This window comes from Fusarium vanettenii (genome assembly GCF_000151355.1).
Source record: "Fusarium vanettenii 77-13-4 chromosome 14 genomic scaffold NECHAsca_24_chr14_5_0, whole genome shotgun sequence".
NCBI classification, from domain to species: domain Eukaryota; kingdom Fungi; phylum Ascomycota; class Sordariomycetes; order Hypocreales; family Nectriaceae; genus Fusarium; species Fusarium vanettenii.
Genome location: NW_003315861.1, coordinates 263,182 through 285,256, shown reverse-complemented (window position 1 = coordinate 285,256; position 22,075 = coordinate 263,182). Strand labels below are relative to the sequence as shown.

Genomic DNA, 22,075 nt, shown 5'->3' with positions numbered 1-22,075 from the left:
CGTGATGCTGAAGCGCAGGGATAATGGCGACGGGCCGTGCCACCGGAGGTTCGTATAATTAGCACAAACACTATCAAACCTCGATAACTATATATATACCCCATCCCTTTTATATTTCTTGACTTTAACTGATTTCATTACTTTAGGGCCGCCGTGCAGCACCTGGCCCTGTTCGTGCCGTGGGAGTGCTTCATATCCGAATCATCTGGCGACATCAACGATATATGGATGAGGCAGAAGGGGACGCTAAGCCAGAGGCTCTTGTTCGTATTAGACAACATCCAGCTGCTCCGACGGTCCGCGGAAGATGCAAAGCGCGATGCCAAACAATGGGCTGCGTCCTCCGCAAATGACGAGCTCGCGGCTGGGGAGACGGCGCTGGGGGATGGCGGCGTGAGCGACAGGGAAGATGAAGCGCCAGCCGCGTACCGCTGCGACAACATCGGAGACACCACGCGGCTGGTCGACGTTCTGAGGAGCGCCGGTGGAGCAAATCAGATTACGGCTGGTTCGAGGGAGCTCTCGGCGATGACGCAGCAGCTCTGCCAATTTCAGCATACCGCGTTGGGCTCAACCGCTGAGTTACGTGCCAGGATTACGTCCGAACAAGAAACGAGGACGGTGGCAGCGACTCTGCCGGAAGGCCCGTTCATTGGAGCCGAAGTTCCAACACAGAGGCTGTTGAGGTCTATCAAGTCACAGCAGGTGAGCGCTTCGAGGGAGGCGGTCAAGATGATACAGGGAGTTCAGAGTCTACCCGAGAGTAGCACGACCAGCCGCAGCGCAGCCGTCAACAGCGTGATGAGCGGGTTTGGGGACCATGACATCCAGCTGACGGCTGCAGATCCTGAGGGGAGCAGCCTTGGTGCTGGCCCTGCGATAGGCATCCGCCTTGGACCATCAACGTCCTTCCTGGCGGCGGGGAGACAGCTGGCAGAGCATTTCACGCTCAACAGAAAGCAATCAATCGCCTTTTTATTGATCTGCCGCCAGCTCGACCTGGTACACCGGAGCGAGGACGCGGACAGTGAACCTGCCCCTCAGCTGTGCCAGTTCGTCGGCGGCGAGGGCGGCACCGGGAAATCACGGATCATTGAGGCTCTCGTGGAGCTTTTCGCAAGCAAGAGGATCTCGAATCGCCTGCTGGTGACGGCAACTTCGGGAACTGCAGCAGCGCGCATCAACGGCATCACAATCCACTCGGCCTGCAACTTCTCCAAAGATACATCACGCATGGCCGGGGGCAGGGGCGCTGGTAGTGATGGTATCGGATCCTGCACGCCTGCTGATCGATACGTGGACGGCCCTTCGCGGACGGACTGGCGGGAGAGGGACCTCCTGATTATCGACGAGGTCAGCATGCTCGGGGCACGTACTCTCTGGATGGTGAACGAGCAGCTGTGTAAGCTCCGGGGGTCTCCGAAGGACTTTAGAGGCATCCCCATAGTTCTCTTCTGCGGCGACTTCCACCAGTTCCGCCCCGTGCAGGAGAGGTCGATCCTGCTCCCCAGTACGGCCATCTCGTGGTTCGAACAGGATTCGTTCCAGGTAGAGCAGAGACACCAACACGACAAGGCTCACGCCCTGTGGAGGAGATTTGCTACCGTCATCATGCTGGACGAACAGGTCCGCGCCGCCGGCGACCCTGAACTGCGAGCTCTGCTGACGCGGATCCGGCTCGGAATCCAGGACCAGTCGGATGTCGATCTCCTCAATGACCGGTGCTACCAAGAAGGCAGGCGGATCCCATGGGAATCGGGCATCACCGTCGTCACGCCGCTCAACAGGAACCGCTGGAACCTCAACATGGAAGCCACCCTGGCCTTCCAGCGGCAGCACCAAGCAGCACTGCGCATCTTCATATCCGATCACAAGTGGAAGGACGGTCGGCCGACAGAGGAGGAGGCCCTCATGATGCTCAACCATGGCGACGACAGCGCCATCCCCGTGCCGGCCATCTTCATGTTCGTCCCGGGCATGCCCGTCGTCGTCAACCAAAACACGCACCAGGGCCTCAAGCTCGTCAACGGGGCCAGCTACACGGCTTTGGAAGTCATCGTCGACAAGGCATTTCCGGGATACCAGGTCTCGGCTGATACCATACTCCATTTCGGGTCACCGGCAGGGATCCTCTTAGCCTCTGAGACGACGGCAGAGTTCCAGTTCGTCGACATGCCGCCCGGGACGATCTTGCTGACGCCGATGAGCATCAGGATAGAGTGCCAGCGGAAACGGCCGTGGCAGCAGCACGACGTCACCCGGAAGGGTTTACCGTGCACGCCAGCATTTGCATGCACCGACTATAAGGTGCAAGGGAGGACACTGCGCCGGGTGGCGTTGGAGCTGCGCGGGACCAGGACGACAAACATCGATGGTAAGGTGGTGCCCATCCAATGTGACCCATACAGTCTATACGTGCAGCTGTCGCGCTGTCCATCGCTAGACGGGATCATGCTGGTGTCGAAAGCTCGAGAGAGGGACCTAGTCGGTAATAGAATCCCTGCCAATATGGAGGCTGCAGAGGCTAGGCTGGAACTCCTCAGCCAGGAGACAATCAGGGCAGCTCTGAGCTGGCTGGATGGATGACGATGCATCTATGATAAATTAGAATGAAACCGGGATATAGTGATAGGATAATATAAAAGGAAGTCAATAAAATCAAAGTACTCTAATAAAGAAAGAGTGGAATAGTGATATACAATATATATATATATACATATAAGGGTTGAGTATATATATATATGAAGCCTCAAGGGAAGGAGACACGTGAGGAGTAAGGAGTATAATGGGAAGAGATGAGGGCCCCGGGGCGGCTTAAAAAGTTCCCAAGTTTTTTTCAAAGGAGTAGTTATTTTTGACCTATCAGAAGGGAGGTTTTCCTAGGCCAACCAGAGCGAAGGGCTTAAGTTGAGGGGCAACGGCATAAGACCTCTCGTCACTTCGTTCCTCAAGGCATGGATATGAATATGAATATATTCATGCATATTCATAGCCATGTCTGAAGTCACTCCAGTACTGGGCTGAGGTTGACAAATCTGGGCGTTTCACCATCCCACAAGTTGTGGAGGGAACTTACCGAGTGACCATATACGCCGACGGAGTATTCGGTTGGTTCATTCAAGACGATGTCAAGATCTCACGATCACACAACAGTAAGGGTTTTACCTGGCGCGAGGAGAGCGCAGGTAAGGAGATTTGGCGGATCGGTGTACCAGACAAATCATCTGGGGAATATCTTCATGGGTACGCACCTGATACATCCAAGCCTCTTCAGCCGGAACAATATCGAATCTACTGGGACAAGTATGATTATCCAAAGGAGTTTCCAAAGGGAGTCAACTTCCACGTGGGTGAAAGCGACGAAGCAAAGGATCTCAACTACGTTCATTGGTCATTTTTCCCAGCAAAGGGCAATCATCTACTTTCGGAGCCGTATTACGACAACGTGAACAACTGGACTATCACGTTTGATTTGAACAAGAATCAGCCGCGAGCTAGAACTGCCACATTCACAGTGCAGGTCGCAGGCATGCGAAGCGCCAATGGAAACGCAAAGTGGACTCCCGTGAAGGGCGGGATCAACGACTTGCCGTGGACCGTGAACGTCAACGGGGCTTACGAATCAACCTGGCTGATTCCTTATTGGCAGAGCGGTTCTTGTGCTGTGCGAAGTGCTGTTGCATGCCAGAATGTGGAACACAAGTTTGTGTTCCCGTCCTCGAAGCTTCGAGCAGGGAAGAACGAGTTTGTTTTGAGCCTGCCTTTCAATGCTTCAAGCGTTGAGACGGCAATGTTGCCTGACTCGCTATACGTTCAGTATGATGCTTTGAGACTGGAACTCAAGTAGTTTACTTGACTTGCTAGTCTCTGCGCTGGTTGATCAGGTTAAATATATGACGGAAGTATCAACCGTTGTCTTGTCGCTGATATATAAAGAGTTTGATAATCTATCTCTCAACGTCCCGCCCATCATCGGCGATGAGGCCACAGTCACGTTTAAAGTCACGGAGCCATTCGGCATTGTCAGCAGGAGTTTGGTTCCATGGGTCATCGCTGTGCAGACACTGTTAGCGATTGTGATACGGGCGAAATAAGAGAATGAACAGCAATGGCCGCATTTCAAGTGATCCAAGAAAATGATGCTTGTACTCACTCGCCATACCAAATCCAACGTGCCTGATATTTCAGCTCCTCATCAGTTGGTACATGGCTGCTAGGGTTGTTAGACGACATGGTGGTCATGACAAATCGTGACAGACCTCTCGCAAGACGCCTGTAGCTGTTGCTATCGTTGTTGAAGAGCGTCCAACTGAATGGGGTATTACCATGGAAAGAGTTTTGGGTTGTAGAGAGCGGTCTCGCACGATGAGTAGTTGAGGCGTTGCCAATGCCCTTGCCATGTTTTGGCCTCAGCAGCGGCGAGGGAGATACACCTGACGCCTTTGTAGATGGAACAGGGGTCCCGGAATAGTCCGAAGGCTGTAGCAGATCAGCCAACCCCCCTTGCAGCTGCCCAGAAGCGAGCTCAGAATTGGCCGGCCTGTTGGGTGAATGGACGGTGGCCAAGTCTGGCTGAGAATTATTCTCATCTGCTATGCTCTCGGCTGGGAATTGTCGTCCTCGATCACGCAAGGGGGCAAGCCACTTGTTTGACATCCAAACGAGCCTCGTCAAGAATCCGGTGAAAAGTTGAGACGAGTTGGGCGAGTCAGATTCGATACGATCAAGAAGATTAGCCGCCTCCTTCTGCAATTCATAGTCTGTCATCGGAAGGCCTATCATGTTATGAATCGCAACTAGTCGGCATAGTTGAGACTCTAGCTCGCAACCCTCAAAGATGTCACTCTTGCCATTGATTTTGAGTTGGCTCATGCGTGACTTGGCGACCTGCTCCATGGGGCGCAACCGGGCCTGTTGAACAATCTCGGTTGAACTGGTGAAGATGTCTCGAAGCCATGACGGTGCTGGCGGGACAGGATGGCCAGAGGCGACTTTTGCACCGAAAATAATGGAACATCCCTCGCACTGGAGTTCGTGATCCGAAGGCAAACGCCCATGTGCGTCTAGGTAGCCATACATATAACACTCGAGCTCTAGTTTGATGAGCTCATATGCACTAGTAGGTGTGCCGGCCGGTCCTTGCGTGACAGAGAAGGGAAGTGGCGAGGTTTGCTCGTAATGAATGAGGTCTATCGGTTAGTTGTGAGAATTATCATATCAGAAACAGCTACTCACAAGGTGGTATAGCATTCTCGATCATTTCATTCACGTCATGGTCAAATCCCCAATCGCCCTTCCAATCCGCCATTGTGCTTTCACTCTTAAAGTGGTCGGCGAGATGGTCGACTCGTATGGCCCAGGACGATAGAGCCTCTCCGCAGAAGCCGCATCGAGATCTGATCTCGGCGTTGTCGGTTTTCCATGAGTCCATCGGCCACTCCATGTACTTGGTACCATGTACCAACTTTAAGTGCTGGTGAAGGTGGTCCTTCCGATAGAAAGTGCGCTCCTCAAGCGAACGTTCTATGCACGCGCGCATTCAGGTGCGGCTCGTTCGGGTCGGCCTGTCTGCAGTAGATACACGATATGCCTTGCTCGGGGTGCATGGCAGTAGCCCCGTTTGGAGAGCAAACCCATCTCTCGAGCGAGAGATGCAGTGACTTTTCATGCCGAGTCCAGTTATGCTTTGTTTTGAACGTCTCTGGACAAAATGTACACTGGTACGTGTGGTACGTGTGGAACAGACTTGGCCGGGGGTAGCCTTGTCGCTTGGGCGCCCTTCGCCGTCTTCTCCGACCAGCATGTCGCGCCAGGATCCTAAGCGAGCTTCCGGAGCTGTAGGAATGGGCCGAGGTGTGAGACCCAGATCCGCGACTTGAATGGGAGTTGCCCGCGCTACTGACCGACGAGGCGTTATCTGAAGATCTGCCGGATATTGGCGAGAAGGGCCCAAGTTTAGGCGAGGCAGCCACGGCACGAGAGATGCTGGCGACAGTAGCGGGTTCGCATTCGGGTGGCGAGTGTTGCCAGCGCTGAAGGGGGCTCATTTCTTCACAAGGCATAGGCGTCGGGGGTCGTCGGGGGATATTGATGGTATTAGGTCCGGTTGATGTTGATTGAGTAGCATCACGGATATATGAGGCTTGAATCCGGGAAGAAGGCGGCTTAGAGCGCCTTCTGGCGTTTACGAGCCAGTTGGTTACTTGCTGCCGGCTGAGACCCGTTTGGTCCTGGAGCATCTCGAGATCTTCAGCGGTGGCATAGGGATATTGTTGATGGGCTGCGAACCAGTTCCTCAGTATCTTTGCCACCCGAGTAGAAAAGCGACGACCAGATTTTGGCGGTACACTGGCTGCCGGAGTTTGTAATTGGCCCATGGGTGTGGTGCTCGTAGAGGGCTCACCAACTACATCGGTGGCTGAGGCTTGGAGACTGCGGGTCTCTGAGGGAGAGGTGGGCAGAAATAGGTCTGTAGTGGTCCAGGTAGCATCAGTGTCCTCCACTTGCTCCTGCATCCAGGTAAAGAAATCGTCCTCCTGGAAGTCGAGGTCATAGTCGAGATCCTGGGCGAACTCGGCAGCGGAAGGAAGCTCTTCCGTATCGCGCCCAGATGGGATTCCGATCATGGCTTGGGGCGTGTTCTGGACCATCAGCGTCACGATTGTCTTCCGTGTGTGAGTTTCGTGTTTACCGGCAAGTGAGCACGAGATACATGTAGGTATGCAAAGTGAACGATGTCGAATCGTTGCTTGGGATGTTGAGAGGGGTCCTGTCATTCAAGGGCGAAAACGAAACCGGGCCACCTTGTCATGGAAGGGAGCAATCTGACCCACCCACACCGACACCCTGTGGAGCACACAAGCCTAGCTTAATTGAGACTCTTTTGGCTGGGACATCCCCTTGCACTGTTCATCTTGACTTCCAAGTCTGCTGCGAAAAAATCCCTATATTCCCATGTAAACCATCATCTTTCATGCCCTTATAATACCCTCTATACGAGGACTTATAATCTTGTCTTCCCTACTGTACAATGACTATTGGAACTGTAGTAGAGTTCTTTTTTGTGCCCCGCTTTACAGGGGGTAGAGTTCGTTTTCGTTTTCGCCAATCATAGCCTTGCTACGTCTTACATAAGGAGCGCGACACGGTGGGGGTCTCATACGTTCACAGCCGGCTGTGAATTTAATATCACGTGACTTACGCACACCCGGCTGTGAAAATAAGATTCGTTATGTAAGCTTACCTCAGCGAGCTCAGACCATTTCCAAGATGAGTCTAGCGGCTGTTAAGACTGACCACGTGATTTAGACAGACTCATCGAGCAAATGGTCTGAGGACCCTGTCAATGATTTTGGGCCCGAGTCAAGATGAATAGGACACGCGCCTGACGACAGGATAGACAGTTATACCTTCATTGGAGGAATCTTTATACAATGCTCAATTGTATTTTACTAATTTTGGATAGTATTTCTCTAAACTACGCGGGATACCTGGCGGAAGAGTGCCCAGATTGATGATTTTGTCGAAGTCTCGATTCACCACAAATTCGAGTTTTCGGCAAGATACAGAAGGCAAATTACCGAACAAAGAAGATCCCTGGACAGAGCACACTTTTTTATACAGCCCAGTGAAATTGAAGACAAATGTGACTTGTTGCGAGGGGGCTACTGATGAAATATGGGGGGCTGCGATACTTCAGAGTCACGAAAATCGTCGAAAATTATCGAAGAGTCAGTGCGTGCCATTGACAGAATCCTCAGACCATTTGCTCGAAGACGTCAGGTGACTTTACCGATTAGGTATAGTCCCGTCCGGCGCCTTGGACGAGCAAAATGGTCTGAGCTTGCTGAGGTAAATGTAAGCCCAAAAAAGGGGTAACATACTGCAAATTGGTGCAAATTAGGGCCCCAATTCAACGATCAACAGCTTCTGTGACATCAATTCAACGTGCCGCGCCTTCTTTCAGCTACTATGAACCCAATTGGCGTCCCCACTGCCTTCCCTGATGATGCTATGCCTCCTGAAGGTCAATATAGCTCACGGCAGGAACTGGTCACCGCAATCAATGCTTGGGCAGCGCCTCGAGGCTATGCCTTTTCAGTTACGACCTCTTGGAAGACTCCCAATGGAAGAACCGGGGTTATCTACGGGTGTGACCGTTCAGGGATAACGAAGGCCAAGCCAACGAAGAAACGGAAACGGAGGACTACAACACGTCGTACAGGATGCCTCTTCTCTATCACAGCAAAGGAAAGCCTGTGTGGGACCATTTGGAAGCTCACACATCGTCCCGGACCTGGTTTTCATCAACATAACCACGAGCCAAGCTTCAGTGAACAAGCACATCCAGCACATCGTCATCTATCATCCCCAGATAGATCAACAGTCCACAGACTCACCGATGCCGGCATTGAGCCAAAGAAGATCCAATCCTATCTACGCTTGAACTCAGATACACTTGCTACACAGCAAGATATCTACAATTGCATTGCACAAGGGAAGCGGGAGCTTGCCAAAGGCCAAAGCAACATGCATGCCCTTGCCAATGAGCTTGAGAACGAAGGCTTCTGGAGTCAGATACGCCTTGATGAGAGTAGCAGAGTCACATCAGTGTTTTTTGCACATCCAAGCTCATTGAGATACCTCAAGTTATACCCTGAAGTGCTCATATTAGACTGTACGTACAAGGTCAACAAGTACAGCATGCCTCTTCTCGATATAGTTGGTGTTGATGCTTGTCAACGATCCTTCTGTATTGCATTTGCCTTTCTCAGTGGCGAGGAAGAAGGGGACTTCATCTGGGTTCTTGAACGGTTACGGTATATATATGAGCATTATGGGGTAACCCTTCCGTCTGTAATACTCACAGATCGCTGCCTTGCTTGTATGAATGCTCTTTCTTCTCCCTCTTGCTTCCCTGAGTCACCTTTGTTATTATGCCTATGGCATATCAACAGAGCGGTCTTAAGCTATTGCAAGCCCGGATTCACTCGAGAGAAAGACGATACTCAAGGGCAGGAAGAGTGGGATACATTCTACAAGTCTTGGCATGAGATCGTGGCCTCAACGACCGAGGATATCTACAAGGAGAGGCTTGAGAAGTTCAAGCAACGCTACAGCTCTAGCCACCTCAACGAGGTTGGCTACATCATGGAGACTTGGCTAGACCTCCACAAGGAGAGGTTTTTGAAGGCCTGGGTTCATCAACACCTTCATTTCCAGCAATTCGTTACGTCACGGGCCGAGGGCATCCATCAGCTCGTCAAATCTCACATGAAGACCTCGAAAGTTGACCTTTTTGGGGCCTGGAATATCATCAAGCTTGTTCTGTTGAACCAGCTCAACCAGCTCGAGGTTAACCAAGCTCAGCAGCAGGTCAGCACACCAATTGATATATCTGGGCCGTTGTATAGTAATATCCGTGGTTGGCTATCACATGAAGCCCTGCGGCAACTTGATGCTCAACGGCAACGACTATTGAGAGAGTATCCTGCATGTACAGGAGTCACTGCGAGGACCCTTGGTCTGCCTTGTGCTCATATGCTTCAACCATTGGTACAGCTCGATGAGCCCCTTCTGCTAGAGCAGATCCACTCACACTGGCTTCTCCATCGCCCAGGAACCCCCGGGCTTATTGTTGAGCCTCGCAAGCAATTTGATCGCCTAGCAGCCAGTCCAAAGCTTCCATCAACAAGCACACAGCGTGAGCGTTGTGCATTTGAAGCCATTGAGAAAGCAGTACGGCCAAAGGCGCCACCAAAGTGTTCCAAATGTGGCAAGCTGGGCCATACATCAAGGTCTAAGGTGTGCCCCTTGCGCTACGAATATCTCGTAGAGACTCCAACAGGATCCTCTACAACAACAAATCCAGTACAGACTCCTATTGAAGCCTCTACAACTACGCATACAACAACACATACAACCACTCGCTCTGTAACCCGCTCAGTATCCCCTGCATCTCTGTCAGGAACCTCTATAGTATCCGAGACTATAGCCTACACAACAACGCACACAACAACACACACAACAACTCATATAGTATCTCCTCCAACACCTACACCAGCAACTGCGGCTCCTACATTACGAGCTGATGACCCGCGTGCCATCTACCAACGGTACAAAGAAGCACGAGAGGTCTGGTATGCTACAGTGCCCCGGGGAGGGTTGAGGACCAATCAACAATACCGGAAGGCTATGGGGTTGCCGGCACGCTATAGCAACGCAGAGCTCGAATGGTGTATTGACTATAAGCAAATGGGGAGCCATTGCAGGGGGGGATCCGGTATGAGACAGTGGACTAAGGAGGAGAAGATGAGTTATCTTGACTGGGATAGGGCTGAGAACGAGCGAGTTGAAGCGGATGTAGGAAAAGAGATGGCAGAGAAGCCTTTCCTGCAGCGGCGAGGAATGCAACACATCTGGGATGCTGCTGAGAGAGATGTTATACAGCAGGGGGGAGGGGCCTAGTGGGAACGCCCCCCCGCTAACGTTTGCAAAGTTGATACGAAATGTGATTAAAATATATCATTTGAATGAGAAAGAAAGGGCAAAACTCTGAGTACCTATAGGATTGGTAATCTGATGGCTTAATTTGAGGAGGTTGTAGCTGAGTTCCCATGTAGGGCCAAGTAGGCTTGGTAACGTAACACAGCATTAATAACACCGTGCTGTATTTATTGAGCTATCTTATGATATCACTTCCTTCCCTGCCAAACTATGGATAGGTAGTCATACCCATAGCTTGGGAAGGCCAACTTGTGCCCGGAACGGCATATCCCTGTTGACGATAGGATTGATCCATATTGTATAGTTGGTCTCGAGTCCACATCGGATTTACATTAGGATTGGGGCGCTGTTGCCGTTGCTGAAGCTGCTGCTGTAGATACCCAATATGCCACTCTGGTTCGACTTGATATCCGCCCCATGGGCGTGGAAACTCACTAACGGGCTGACCTTGCGGACCATACTGAGTATTCTGTGCTGTTACTATATATATAGCACATCACTCTCTCTCTTCAATTGTGAACATAGAAGCTATTTCTGTAAATGGAAGAGGTATATCTCTTGCTCACTCACATACGGATTGGACTTACATAACGTAACGAATCTTATTTTCACAGCCGGCTGTGAACGTATGAGACCCCACTTCCCGGCTCGGAAGGTTCACTGAGGGGTTTTCTTCCCTCCTGCAACTGCCTCACGGGGAGTCAATTGCTCGCCTCGGCAGGTGTCTCGTCATCTCTCACGCGGTCAAGACTCGACTTTCACCCCCCCACCTTCCCTCTGTATATAGCACTACTACAATATCCCTTCAATTGTGATAAGCCTCCCGGATGTAACTCGCCCCACATAACTCTGTCCCATGACTAGTACATCAGAGAAACCTCGCGACGCGTCATCAATCATTATCAACGCGAAGTCGCACTTTGTAACAAGAAGAATTGCTGGGACAAAGACCACGGGCTAATTTACGTTAGAATAGATGTATCTTTTATGCTCACATTTTAATTGGTCAGACACCCCTGTAGTGACCTGGCGGGAGGCTTATCACAATTGAAGGGATAGTTGCCACATTGAGACGCGCTTTTCTCTGCTTACAGTGGCCGGTAAAAGATATGAAGCTTTTTTGCTGTACCGACCCACACCACCTAACCCAAATTAGCTATGATAATCTGGCTGCTTTAAGTTTGCAACTTCAACCTTCTTCATCATTAATTGAACAGATCTAATACTTGGTATACCAGCCCTTTGCCTTAATTACTGCGGCGACCCTATTAGGCATCGTATCAGAGAGGTTCTTCAAGACCCGTGGCTCAATCTCACCCCAAGCCTCTATCGCAGCTTTCACCAAGGCGTATTTGGTTTGAACTGTATCCTCTGCGTAGTTGAGTTCAGGATATAACCGATAGATCTCCAGTGTTGCTAATAATATAAACAATACGTATATTGGCAATATGGACCCCCTCACAATAATATCGTATTGTCAAGAGGCGATATTGTATTACCCAATATGAACAGGACCCATATTGTATTGTATTGCCAAGAACCCAATATATTGGCAGTGTGACAATATATCCAATATATTCCACGTGACCATCATTCAACTGCCTCATCGAAAATCTCGTCACCTTAAAAATCTCGTATCCCAACCCATGACTTCAGGCACTCCAATGCTTCAATCACATCACTCCCAAGTCGATTTCGACGGTCTGTAATCGTTATCTTTGCCCCAGAGAAGAGTCGTTCGGGCTTCGCAGACATTGTAGGAATTGACAATATATCCACGGCCATCTTGCTTAGACTCGGGTAGTTTTTCTGCTGCGTCTCCTCTAGCCACCATGCAAGGGCGCTCGTAAAACCATAAACCCGTTCAGACTTGCAATAACGCTCGTATTCGTCCGTGATGAGTGACGGCTGCAGGCGCTTGTTCCGCCAGTTCAAGAACTCGTTCGTGGTCGCCGATAAGACCTCGCAGAGTAGAAGAGGTGATTCCACGGGTTTATATTCGTTCCACAGCGTCTCAAGCAACTCCTTCGACGACTCAACCCACTCCTTTTTCCAGTTCTCCTAGATATAGTACTATTTATGCTAAGGGTGGAGCACGATAGCTGCAACGTAGGCAGGTGATTCATCAGTAAGGCGATAATACTTGTCCAGCTTCGCCCAGCCCGAGTTATACATCGGTGCCATCACCGGATCGTCGATATTCGCCTCCTTGCCGGCTTCGAATTGTGCCAATACGAAGTCCATAGCCAGGAGGACATTGTCGAGTGTTGCAAACGATGACTCGAGAGCCTTGGTCGTCATCTTCAGCTTCTCTAAGAAGGACTTGATCTTCTCCAAGATGGTCCAGTCCTCCGAAGAGAGCTCGTCTCCAGCGCAATCTGCTTCCATCCATTTGTTGAAATAGCCGTCAATTGCGTCTCGAAGATTCAAGGCCGCTCTCAACATAGTATACCACGAGCTCCATCTTGTGTCGTTGTCTCGCGCAAGCTTACGGTTATGGCTGATAGCAAGAAACTTTTGGCTGCGCTGAACACTCCGTTGGATGTAAACGACGAAGTTGTGAAGCTTGCCAAGAGGTCCCTTCTTCCGCCACGCTTCAATATGCTTTAGTGTCACATTATACAGACCTGGATCATCGCATTCGAGCTTCTCATTATCGGTAACAAAGAGGAAAGCTTTCGCAGCGAGATTGATGATATGACCTTGGCAGCGGAGTCGGTGGACTCTGGGATCGTATCGGATGTCATATCGGCGAAGGAGGCCTGTGGGATCTTAGAACCAGTTAGTGGAAACGGTGAGTTGTACTGACCAAGCGAAAGGGATCTCATCATTGTGTCGTTATTGCCAGCATTGTCCATCACGAAATATCCGAGTTTTGAAGCAAAGCCCCATTCGTCAACCACTTCCAAAATGGCCGCAGCGAGGTGAGAACCGTCGTGCTCACTGTCGATGCCTTTCAACGCCAAAATATGGTGTTCCAGCTGACCGTCTTCCGTGACATAGTGGCCGACTACGCCCAAGATGGCCAAAGAGTTAGGAGAAGTCCAAAGGTCGCAGCTGATGTGAATTCTTGACTTCGCCGACTATATGCGCTGCTTGACCTTCTCCTTCTGGTCTTCATACTGCCGCATGATCCATTTCCTAATGGTCTCGTGCGTATCTGGAAGCCAAGTATCGATATCGTCATTGATGTAGGCCAAGAGTGCCCGGAACTCTGGGCATTCCACAAGCCGAAATGGGAGAGAGCAGGCCGTAATAAACCTCACGTACAACACTTCGAGCTGGTCAGGGTCGATTGAATCTCCGGATTGATCGTTGAGCCGACGGCGTTTGCGGGCATTTTCTTCTGCTGTAGCACGAGCTTGTTCGAGAAGCGTTCGTATCGTTGTCACCTTAGCTGTTCGCGGGACTCCTTTTGGCAGACCGTGGCCTTCAGGAGGAGGGTCCATAAGATGTTTTGCAGGAGCCGCAGTACCCCCAGAACAGGCATAGGTTCTGTTACAATGTTTGCAGCGCCACTCTTCTTTTCCGGTCCGCTGATTGTAGTATCTCGTCTCTATCTCCTCGTCTGGCATATGAGAGAAGATCCATGATGTTCTGGGCTTGGTGGAGGAGGTTGTAGAGGCTGTGCAAGGTCGAGATTTGGAGGTTTGGCTTTCGTCTAGGCCATGTAACTGCTGGCTGGAAAACTCCGAAAAGTCAACTGAAATTGGCGACTCTCTTCGTTGTGACCATTTTACAAATGAGAGGCGTTGTTGAGGCATGGCGGTAAGTCCGTCTAGGCTCGACAGTGATAAAGAAAATGGGCAGAGGTGACGATGGCCAATGTCGATAGGTAACCACCGGTAGGCCCAGCCCAACATGGTCCGTACCAATCGTACGTCCCCTGACGCGTGGAAGAAACGCGTGGTCGCGTGTTAGGACTGAATGTCAATAAAGACGCGTGTTGAGGTGAATGCTCGCCAATAAAATGCCAAGTATCCCTGCCGCGGGTATAGGGTAAGGCATGCCCGGCTACTGTCAAGAGGCAATTTCGCCCCAGGACCGACAACCCAATATAAATAATATATTGCCAATATGGACATCCTCATATTATATTGCCACAATTTCAACAACTTCATATCATATTGTCACAATATGAGAAAGTCCATATCATATGGGTTATATTGCAATATACTACTTTATTGCCATATTATTAGCAACACTGTAGATCTCTGCTTTCATCAGGGCCCACAGGTTCTCGATAGGGTTCAGGTCCGGCGAGAAAGGCGGCCAGTTCATAACCTCGATACCGAGGTCCTCAAGAAGACTCTTAACGATCTGGGCTGTGTGAACCGAGGCATTGTCATGCATGAAGATATCGCCTCGTTGGACGAACCATGGCAAAATGAAGTTATAGAGATTGTAGATACCTATAGCGTTAATATTGCCGACGAGAGGCACGGGAGGCGTACGGCATCTTCGACCAAAGGCGGCCCAGAACACCTGCCGTACGGCGCCTTGTCCCCCAGCTTCCATAACGTCGCCCTGCTCAATCTGCTCAGAAGGTCGAAGAAACCTCCATTCAGGTCTTATCCCTTGACCGCGGCAAACCATACACTCATCGCTCCACTTGACACGGCTCCAATCCAGCTGCTCATAGCGATGTGCCCATTGAAGCCTCTTCTGGGCTTGGAGCGGCGTTAAGGCGACGCGTTTTTTTTTTTTTAGCTACTTCCTCTTATCCATCTCGCGAAGGAGGTATCGTAAGGAACGTTCTTTAACGACTTTATCGACAGATTCGAGGAGGTCTCGGTGCGTAAGGTTAGGGTTGGTTGTGATAGCACCATATATCTGATCGCGTTGCTCTTCTGTGAGCTTTCGTGGGGCCCCCGGGCGCGGCACAGAGTGGTTTTCGGCACCGCGTTTTTCTTCGCGATAAATCGTGGTTTTGATCGTGCCAAGAGGGACTTCTGGGTGTATTTTTTGGATCTGCTTAAACGTATAGTCTTGCTTTCGTAGCTCGCAAAGGCGCGACCGTAACGACGGCGATAGTTCTTTGCCGCGAGGCATCGTGATGTCGTGTTGAAAGGAGGAAAAGCGGTTGTGAAAGCGGCACTGAAAGAGCCGGCCAAAACGGGCTAGGCTAGGTGGGGTCGGTACAGCAAAAAAGCTTCATATCTTTTTGCCGGCCACTGTATAATTTGGGTGGTACCCAAAATGACTCGAGACATGAGAGCTGAGAGGCAATCAGCGTCCCAATTTCCTTCCTTGGATTCAAGCACTAAGACTAAATTTAACTTGACCAGTACTATGACTGCGGGTGGTTGGAACAATTTCCCCGGTTCCTACAACAGCCTGCAAGGATTACGGAGCAACTCAGGAGACAAGGAATCATCTGCCGACACCCTTGCTTTCGCGCAACCTTGAAACGCTTTGTCTCAGCCCATCGTCATAGCCATTGATTGTACAGGAATTTTCATCGAGTAATAGTGCAACCCCGCAATCTTACTCCTATACCTCTAGGGGATATCTACAGGGCCATGCGGAGACTGTGATGTCGCCAATCGAAGCATGTCCTGTAATGTTAATATGCCCGCCTCGTAGCGCTGCTGTTCAGCAAAATTTCAAGGTTAGGATATCAGCCCAGTCAACCTCCGATGTCGACGAGTCAGCTCATCCAGAATGGATGCGTGGAGCCCTGAGAATGCCAAAGCCTGCCGTGATTAGAGATTATATATATCCCAGATGGAGAGCTCTACAGTTCTCAGAAATCATGTTTGTTTCGGTCCCAGAACACTCATTCCAACGCACGCATCCACTATGAAATCATCTACTCACTTTACCTGTTTCATGCTTGCGTACTTTCGTTTTCCAAGATGCAGCTCCTAGCCACTCTCGTCTTCGTCGGGACAGCCTCCGCACACATTCCCCTGGTGGCCGGACGATCATCGGCGTTCTTGGCGTTGAAGGGAGTCATGGAGCGACAGGTTGACTCCTGTGAACCGATTCCCGCACCCTACACATGCGAGAGATCTTGTGGTCTTGGATTTGTCGAGTGTATTAATTTCCCTACCTGCTACAACCCTGGCAGAGGAGATACTTGCTGCTCCGATGGATGTTAGCCCCCTAACCTGAGGAAGTATTCTGCGTTTTGAAGTAACTAACCTATGTTTTTAGCCTTCTGCCCCGCGGGTTACTGCTGCACCGACGCTGGTTGCTGCCCGGATGAAAACTCTATCGAGGAATGCGGCGCCACGGCAACCTTGAGTGTCATTCCGCCGCCGGCTAAGGAAGAGCCCAGCACGTCGACGAACCCTCTCGAACCTGCTGCCACCGATAAGGCAACATCGGAGGCAGAGCCCATCATTTCGACTGATGCCCTGTCCGTGATTACGACTAATGCCATTTCCACCACGACTCCTGCATCCAACAGCATCATAGCCACCACTTCGTTGCCCCCTCATGTCACTGCCGCTGGCGCCGGAAGGAATGCGCAATTCCGTGTCTTGGCTGCTATCGGAGGTCTCGGGGCGATCTTGATGGTCGTGTGATCGAACCATACCTGCGACGCCTTGGGATTTGGGATGTGTTAAATGGCACTGGGGTATATTACTGTAACTTCTGAAGTAACAGACGAAGTGGGAGGCGGCTTTGTTCCACTTTCGTCACAGGATCTATTGCCTGACTCCTCGCTCGGATGGCCCTTTCTTCCCCCCCTTTTTTTCCTTGGCGGTGGCCAGACTTGGTTACTGCATGAACACCTTCGACCAGTCTACAAGGGTGCCTACAACGGGGTGTTCAAGGACAGATTGCTGCAAAGACTCGAAGCAAGAGGCATCCCCAAGGGGCTTGTGAAGTGGATAGATGCGTTTTGCTCGAACCGCACGGCCACCATCGTGGTGAACGGCTACACTTCTGAGCGACGGGAGCTGCCACAGGCCGGCCTTCCACAAGGGTCGCCACTGTCGCCTGTGCTCTTCCTCTTCTTCAACGCAGACCTAGTGCAGAGCAGGATCGACTCGAAAGGAGGCTCGATCGCGTTCGTTGACGACTACTCAGCCTGGGTCACAGGGCCGACGGCGGAGGCGAACAAGGACGGCATACAGGCCATCATTGACCGAGCACTAGCATGGGAGAGACGCAGTGGAGCGACGTTTGAATGTGACAAGACGGCTATCATCCACTTCACACGCGTCGCTGAACGCACCAGTGATGCGCCGTTCATGATCAAAGGTGAGGAAGTCGAGCCGAAGCAGAAGGTCAAGATCTTGGGAGTGGTTATGGATACGAAGCTCAGGTTCAAGCAACATATAGCTGAGGCCGCTTCCAAAGGTCTCTCGGCAGCTACCATCCACGACCACTAAATGGACACCCCCACTTAATGGACCACCAAAATTTCAATCTTCCCATAAAAAATCCGAATTTTTAATGACACCGCATTTGGCCGAGAATGAAGATACTCATAAACTAAGACATGTACTATATTGCTTTTTCCATGGAAATTTTATATCGGGTTGCTTTTTCCCCGTTCCGCGGCATGGCTTAGTTCTCTAACCCTTTAAAAATTTTTCATTTTCACCTCATCTAATCTACGCGACTACATCCACTCAAGTAGGCATATCACCAAATTTACTCGTGGAACTCCTGCAACAATGGTTCGGGGTGATTATACCGAAGACGACGTAGCTGAGGCTATACTAGATATTACTGATAGAGGCCTATCGCCGACTGAGGCGGCCCAGAAACGTGGAGTGCCTCGATCGACCATTTATAGACGACTCTCCGGTCAGGCGAGCAGGAAGGAACGTATCCATGCCCAGCAGCGTATTTCCAAGAGCCAGGAGGAGACTCTCGTCCGTTGGGTGCTGCGACAAGAGTCTCTGGGATATGCTCCCTCGCACAGCCAACTCCACGCCTGTGTCGAGGCCATCCTCAAACAACAAGGCGATAACAAGCCTCTGGGCAAGCACTGGACCACCAGGTTTGTCAAACGTCACCTACAACTATCTACCAAGCTGGGAAGACGTCAGGAAGCCGCCAGATTTGACGGGTTTACGCCGAAGGCGGTCAATTGGTACTTCGATATCCGGGAGAACGAGTACGGCTGGATCAAGCCCGAGAACACGGTTAACGTAGACGAGGGTGGCATAATGGCGGGTTTCGGTAAGTCCTCCACAAGTTCTCTATGGGGTTTTATAGGGTATAACTAATTGGTTGTCCATAAGGCCTGGATAGCCTCGTAATCGGGAGCTCTGACCCGAAGAAGAAGGCGTTGTTGAAGGGCGTTCAGTCGCGCGCGTGGACCTCGTTTATTGAGGCTATCACCGCAACTTGTTGAAACAAAAAGGGTTAGGACCTAGGAGCCTGTTGGGTCTTATATTTCAACACAACTGGCCGTGCTTTAAAACCAGGAATTATCTTCAAAGGAAAAGAGCTGCAGAAGCAGTGGTTCCTTAAGGAATTCGAGTTGATAGCAGACGGGCACTACATCACATCACCGAACGGCTGGACCGATGACCATATAGCTCTCGAGTGGCTGAAAGACGTCTATCTACCTCAAACGGAGCCTCGTGATGCATCGGATGCGAGACTTATTATCCTTGACGGTCACGGGAGCCATGCGCAGGTGAGAATTTTGGTGTTTTCGCCACAGAGTCACCTGCTATAGGGTCGCTAACGAGCAGTCAGGATGAGTGGATGGCCACGTGCTTTCTGAACAACGTCTACTGCTGTTACCTACCAGCACATTGTTCTCATGGTTTGCAACCGCCAGATAATGGAATTTTTAATGTCATCAAAGGTGCGTATCGGAAAGAACTCCAAAAGCTGGCTAGTTTGACCGATTCTGCGCCGGTTGATAAAGTCAACTTTATTCGGGCGTACGCGAAAGCCAGGGAGGCAGGCATGAGGAAAGAGATTATCCTATTTGGCTGGAGGTTTACTGGAAATTGGCCGATAAACCGTCGCAAAGCTCTAGCACACCCGGAAATTCAACCGGACAAAGAAAAAGTACTAGAACGGTTCAAGACGCCGAGCCCTCCTCAGTTGCACTCAGATGATACGCCGAAAACGAGCCGCCAGGTGAGAGATTTGGCCAAACACCGAAGTCGTCCAACCAGGCAGAAGTACAGTAAGATCGCGAAGAGGCTGGAAGCTTTAGAGATGAAGGTGGCCGTTCAGAATGCGCGGATTACTGGGCTAGAGGAGCAGGTGTCCCAGCTGCGGCGAGGGAAGAAAAGAAAGGCGGTACCGAACCCGAACCGACGATTCATGGCTCTGGCGGAGGCTCTAGCGGCTGGAGAAGCTCTTCTTGACTCAAAGGAGGCAGAAATCGAGGTGGATGTGGATGAGGAGGTCGAGTCGGTGATTGAGGTGGGTGTCAGATCAGAGGATGAAAGTGACGACTTTAGGGTCGTAACAAAGCACTGCCAGCGCACACGGAGCGGTCGGGAGGTCAAAAAACCACGCAGAGAGTAAAAATTGATCAATTTTCTAGAGTCTCTCTCCAAGGCTTCGCTTTTTAATTGACGACCTGGTCTTTTGTGCACGCATTAAAATTTGGATTTTGTGTGGGCGGAGCGAAATTTTGGTTATCCATTAGGTGGTCCTGGATGGTATATCAAGCCGTCTGCGAAAAGTTCCTCACAACCAAGTCGTATCCATACTACGGCAACCGAGATGTGCTGAATGTGTCACCACCTCAGGTGAACAACACCATCGCATTCTCCGTCCGACCCGGCAACAGCTATAACCAGCCACTCCACCGAGACGACGACATCTACTACGCGGATCGCCCTCGCATCGACAAGTACCCCGATCAGACTAATGCATGCGAGTACGGCATAGGCTTCTTTGTTGCGGGTACCAAGACTACCAAAGCCAATGGTGCCCCACGTTTCATCCCCGGGAGTCACCTCGAGTCCACGCTGCAGCCGCCCGATGAGTCTTTCGTGCAGTATGCCGAGCTAAACCCTGGAGACGGCTTCATCATGTTGGCAAGCTGCTATTACGGGGGCAGCGCCAACACCACTCAAGATGAGGAGCGTCCGGTCTTCAGCTGCTTCATGACCCGCGGCTGGTTGCGCCAGGAAGAGAACCAGTATCTCGCCGTTCCCTTGGAGATTGCCAAGACCCTGACACTTCGCATTCAGAAGTTGATGGGCTATGCGACCAGTGAGGTATGATTGACACTCGGACTGCTTGACTGTAATTGACCGATGCATGATCACATGCTAACCCACCCACCTGTAGCCAATGCTCGGTTGGGTAGACTTTAAGGACCCCATTGTAGTAATTAATCCCGAACATGCAAAGCGTGTTGCGCATAAAGAGGGCTAAATAGTAGTCCAAGTTAGACCACGATCTATATAGAGACGTAGGGCTTAATAAAATCTTACGCTTCTCAACTTGATTGTTTGCTACTAGTGATAACCAATGGCGTTCCTGAGTTACGGGTAATGTCACATCGTATCACTAAGGCTGCTCTGACACACGAGTTGTGTGACCTACGGTATCAGACTTAGATGAAACAGATCGTGAGGAACACCCCATCACAGCTGGCAAATACGACCCTATCCAAGGAAGGATACCAGACCAACTTCAGTCATTCATTGAGTTAGAAAGGAAGAGCTTCAACGCAGTCAAAATCCCCAGCTGAATGTGGCAGGTAGGTAGTAATAATTATGGCTTGGTCCCCCGTAAGCGATAAAGGCTCTATGCATTTCCATATGATCCATCTTAAACAACTCAGCCGTGCCCGGGTTGCAAGTAATGGCTGGCATTGGCTGCCGCATATGCTCTATTCAATACTCACTCAAGAGTCGCCCACACCTATTGCAGCACAGGTTCATTCTCCCTGATCGATTGCATCGTCTCCCGCAACTTCTTCTATCAAACTTATCTAAATAACATGGCCATCCGACCTGTTTTAACCGCTTATCTACCTCCTACCTATCCGCTGTCCCGTATCATCGACTTGGCCTCACCCTCAAACACTTCCTCAATCTCTCGATAGACTTAGGTCAAAAACTTAGCTATTTTATCCACCCCCTTGGTTTCCTGTTCTGCCTCTAGACAGGCCTGCGTAACGCGGCGGACCTAAAACCACTACTGGCCACGCGTAGCAAGCCAGCAGAAGAGGGTGTGCATAGGCGCAGATATGGCGATACGTTCAGTGGGACGCGTCATACTTGCAGAGCCCAAATGTTGCGAACCCAATCTGCGATGGGGTGTTGCTAACATGCAAGTCGGCCCGGGTCATCGTTATCTCAAAACAGAGACTGCAAGTCTAGTCCCGCAGGCCCCGTGATGTAGTAGATCGCCTCGACCTGGGTCTGCCCGCCGACGGTTCTAGACAATCAGTGGCGGGATCGGGCTGGGTATATGCTGGTTTGAACCGCCGGGGTAAGGGTCCAGCAGACCGACGACTGCACCTGAGGTTAGTATATGGATAATATGTTCCAGACGGATTGCTGCTGGTGATGCGGCATATAATGGTGAGAATGGGACGTGCCGGGCTGCAGCGGAGGATTGCTGAGGTGGGATCCGTCGTCCATACACTGAGTGTGGCTGGCCTCCCCGCCAGGCC

At 50.9% G+C, this 22,075-nt stretch overlaps 3 protein-coding genes across 3 annotated transcripts; 2 read left to right on the top strand and 1 right to left on the bottom strand.

Annotated features, from left to right (window-relative positions):
- Nucleotides 1–2,994: 2,994 nt before the first annotated feature.
- Nucleotides 2,995–3,847, top strand: NECHADRAFT_88614 (uncharacterized protein; the record flags this gene model as incomplete). The annotated part of the gene is made up of 2 exons (XM_003044173.1): nt 2,995–3,012; nt 3,068–3,847. The coding sequence occupies 2 exons, from the start codon at nt 2,995–2,997 to the stop codon at nt 3,845–3,847; spliced, it is 798 nt and encodes a 265-aa protein (XP_003044219.1).
- Nucleotides 3,848–3,947: 100 nt separating this feature from the next.
- On the bottom strand, nt 3,948–6,626 carry NECHADRAFT_88613 (uncharacterized protein; the record flags this gene model as incomplete). The annotated part of the gene is made up of 4 exons (XM_003044122.1): nt 3,948–4,053; nt 4,154–5,189; nt 5,236–5,464; nt 5,532–6,626. The coding sequence occupies 4 exons, from the start codon at nt 6,624–6,626 to the stop codon at nt 3,948–3,950; spliced, it is 2,466 nt and encodes an 821-aa protein (XP_003044168.1).
- Nucleotides 6,627–20,099: 13,473 nt separating this feature from the next.
- NECHADRAFT_88609 (uncharacterized protein) lies at nt 20,100–20,826 on the top strand (the record flags this gene model as incomplete). Its single annotated transcript, XM_003044172.1, has 2 exons — nt 20,100–20,666; nt 20,740–20,826. The coding sequence occupies 2 exons, from the start codon at nt 20,100–20,102 to the stop codon at nt 20,824–20,826; spliced, it is 654 nt and encodes a 217-aa protein (XP_003044218.1).
- Nucleotides 20,827–22,075: the final 1,249 nt, after the last annotated feature.